Source organism: Dipteris shenzhenensis, chromosome 11 (genome assembly GCF_047967505.1).
Source record: "Dipteris shenzhenensis isolate YYH24624 ecotype China chromosome 11, Dip_SZ_1.0, whole genome shotgun sequence".
Lineage (NCBI taxonomy): Eukaryota > Viridiplantae > Streptophyta > Polypodiopsida > Gleicheniales > Dipteridaceae > Dipteris > Dipteris shenzhenensis.
This window is the reverse complement of record NC_141606.1, coordinates 22,511,382-22,514,192: the sequence shown is the minus strand read 5'-3', so window position 1 is coordinate 22,514,192 and position 2,811 is coordinate 22,511,382. Positions and strand designations below refer to the sequence as shown.

At 45.1% G+C, this 2,811-nt stretch overlaps 1 protein-coding gene across 1 annotated transcript; it reads left to right on the top strand.

Moving 5' to 3' along the window:
• Positions 1-973: 973 nt before the first annotated feature.
• Positions 974-2,017, top strand: LOC147896773 (uncharacterized). The gene has a single exon (XM_087381148.1). The coding sequence runs from the start codon at positions 974-976 to the stop codon at positions 2,015-2,017; it is 1,044 nt and encodes a 347-aa protein (XP_087237274.1).
• The last annotated feature ends 794 nt before the right edge of the window (positions 2,018-2,811 follow it).

The following is a 2,811-nucleotide window of genomic DNA, read 5'->3' as shown; positions in this document are numbered from 1 at the left end:
GGGGGGGACATATCTTCTAGAGGTCGGTAAAGCAATGTGAGCGGATTTTCATGGGGAGTGTGTTAAGACCCTTAGCAAGATTCTAAACAACACCTGGTCCGCAAATTATAAGCAAAAGTGAGCTCAACGGTCCTATTTTAGCAATATTGTGTGTCCACGATATATTGCAACAAACGTAGCAGCTGGGGAGATGGAAACGATTGTAGGAGACGTGGAGAAACAGCGGCGCATTACTTTGACGATATTGGGAGCTGTGTGCAGGCGCCGATAAGGATGAACAATCACACAGTGAGCTATGGCGGCGGCGAGGAGAGAGGAAACTGGGTGATAGAATCGGGAAAGCGTCGACGCATGGTGAGCTTTAGAACGAGACAGATCTTTGATTTTTTGTTGTTGTTGTTAACCACCTTTTGCGTTGGTGGCCATGCAGCCTCCCATTCCTCCTCGCCCACGTGCTTCGCTTCAGCAAGCTCGTAGACTATGGCGGCCGCTGGCTTTTACCACCTTCCAGGAAGCTCTTCCTCGTGCGTCGTCCCTTTAGCCCTTCCGAGCCTTCTAGTGCCTCCCCCTTATCGCTTCAGATTTCGCATAATCTAGACTTCTTTCGACTGCCCATGCAACCGAATTCTTTCTGCGAATTCTTTGTCGCGCAGCTGTAGCTCGCCCCAGAATGCGCCTCCTTCACCTTCCTATTTACCGCATTGCTTCCCTTTCGAAGAGCACAGCAATCGAGCTTCCCAATCACATCCCTCAATGTTGTAATGCCGCTTTGTTTAAAGCAGTAACTAGGTGAAGGAAATTTGGCCCATCCCGACTCCTGAAGTGGCCGTCTGCTGCAACCAGCAGTTATCCATGCTCAATGTTGCAGTCTGATTGCAGCTTTCGATCGATTTTCAGTTGGTTGATCTGAGAAATTTATCACGCCAAATTCTTGTGTGCACGATTGATCGCAAGATCGGGACGCAAGAGCAGAATGCAGCATGGAAATGGCATGAACGCCGAACAAAGTTCCATGAGAGAAGGTCCTCCATGGCTGGAGAAGTTTTTGATGGGAAATTACTTCAATCCGTGCCAAGAGCACAAGTTTAACAAAAACGAGAAGAACCATTTCTGTATAGACTGCATTGAGGGTCCGCTGTGTTCGCGTGGATTGTTGTCTCACCCACGTCACCGCACTCTACAGGTCCGAAAGGCTTCTCACGCAGACGGTGTACGCGTCGAGAATGTGTACAAGCTCCTTGACATATCAGGTCTTCAGACTTATATCATCAACAATCACAAGATTGTCTTTCTTCTGAGGCAGGCAAAAGGGAAGATGGCGGGTAAAGGGTCTACAACTCGGAGCTGTAAAACATGCGGAAGGGTTTTGTCCGATCCTGTAAAGTTTTGCTCTATCAAATGCAAGCTCATTGGGGTTCAGCAGGGAAGCTCTCTTTCACTCTCTCCAGATACAAAGTCTGTTGTTGGTGGAGGTGCGAAAGACCTCTCATTTCAGAATGGAGAATCGGGGCATTTTCAGAAATTCAGTACACCGAGGTATGCACAGGCTGGTGATTTTGACAACACTGTCTTAATCTCACCTGCAGGGAGGCAAAAATTGGCCACGGGTTTGGGAGTGGACCCTTTTCAGTTACACAGGGAAGCAATCAATCAGGCCTTAGAAGCAAGTCAACATAAGAGAAAGCTTGAAGGCGCATTCACGGCCTCAGATTATGATCATATTAAGGCAGACGCTTTGGATCATCCCCTCTCATCACCTGTATCTGTGTTGCATGAAATGAGGCCAACAATGGGATATGATCACTCGCTGGAGAATGAACAATTTGCAGGCTCACCAATTGCCATTTCGCATCTTAATCATTTTAACTCTCATCCGCCATCGGTGGTGCCCGAATTGGCCGACCACGATCCTTCACGCATGCAACTGGAGGCAGCATTGATTAGCAAAATGCTACGTGCTGCCAGCTATCGCAGAAAAAGCAGGAAAGGCACGCCTCACAGAGCTCCATTGCGGTAACTGCAACCATATAGGCTACGGTATAGTCTAAGTTTACGCTTTGATCTACTGTTTTGGCCTCAATCCTCTGAATTTTGGGAATATGGTTTTTCGAATAGGATTAACTGCGTGGTGTAGTGATGTGTTGATAGAGCGTACATTCATGGCTTCAAGAGATCCAAAAATCAAAATTCAATCCTAGACTTCATGGGAAAAAATTCATTCCTAGCTGACCGCTGAAAATCAGATTTTGTGTAAAAAATGCATGTGAAAACAAGCGGAAACCAAACCGGAAAAAAAAAAGAGAGTCTGAGGCTGAGTGGGTTGCTTTGTAATTTGTGTGGTTGTCTAGATATGTCTAAGTAGCTCAATGCCATGTCAAGAATAATAGGTCACAACATAGCCCAGTATTTTAATTGAACTGTGCACTCCAATTGAAGTGAAGGAGAATTTGTAAGGATTTTAATTGAAGTGGCCGTTCCAATTTGGATTCAAGGGATGTTAAATCTCTTCACGGCATGTGAAGGACATTTGTGAAGAGAAAGAAGCCAAAGTATAGAATATAAGGAGTTAATGGTGGGTGGTAGAAGTTTAATAAGTTCTTAGGGTCGAGATATATAGAGACTATACAACATGGTCACTTCCTTGGAAGGTGTCATCACAAGCTCATATAATGGACTTCATAATTTGTAGATAAAGCATTTTGTGAGAAAAAAGATTTGAACTTTTTTTGTTGAGACCTCTTGGTGCATAACAAAATGGGAACCAATGGAAATGAAATTATGTTGTCCGAAAGACCCTTAAAGAGACACGAG

Coding starts and splice junctions, on each gene's coding strand:
- LOC147896773 (XM_087381148.1), top strand. CDS start 974: ATGCAGCATGGAAATGGCATGAACGCCGAACAAAGTTCCATGAGAGAA.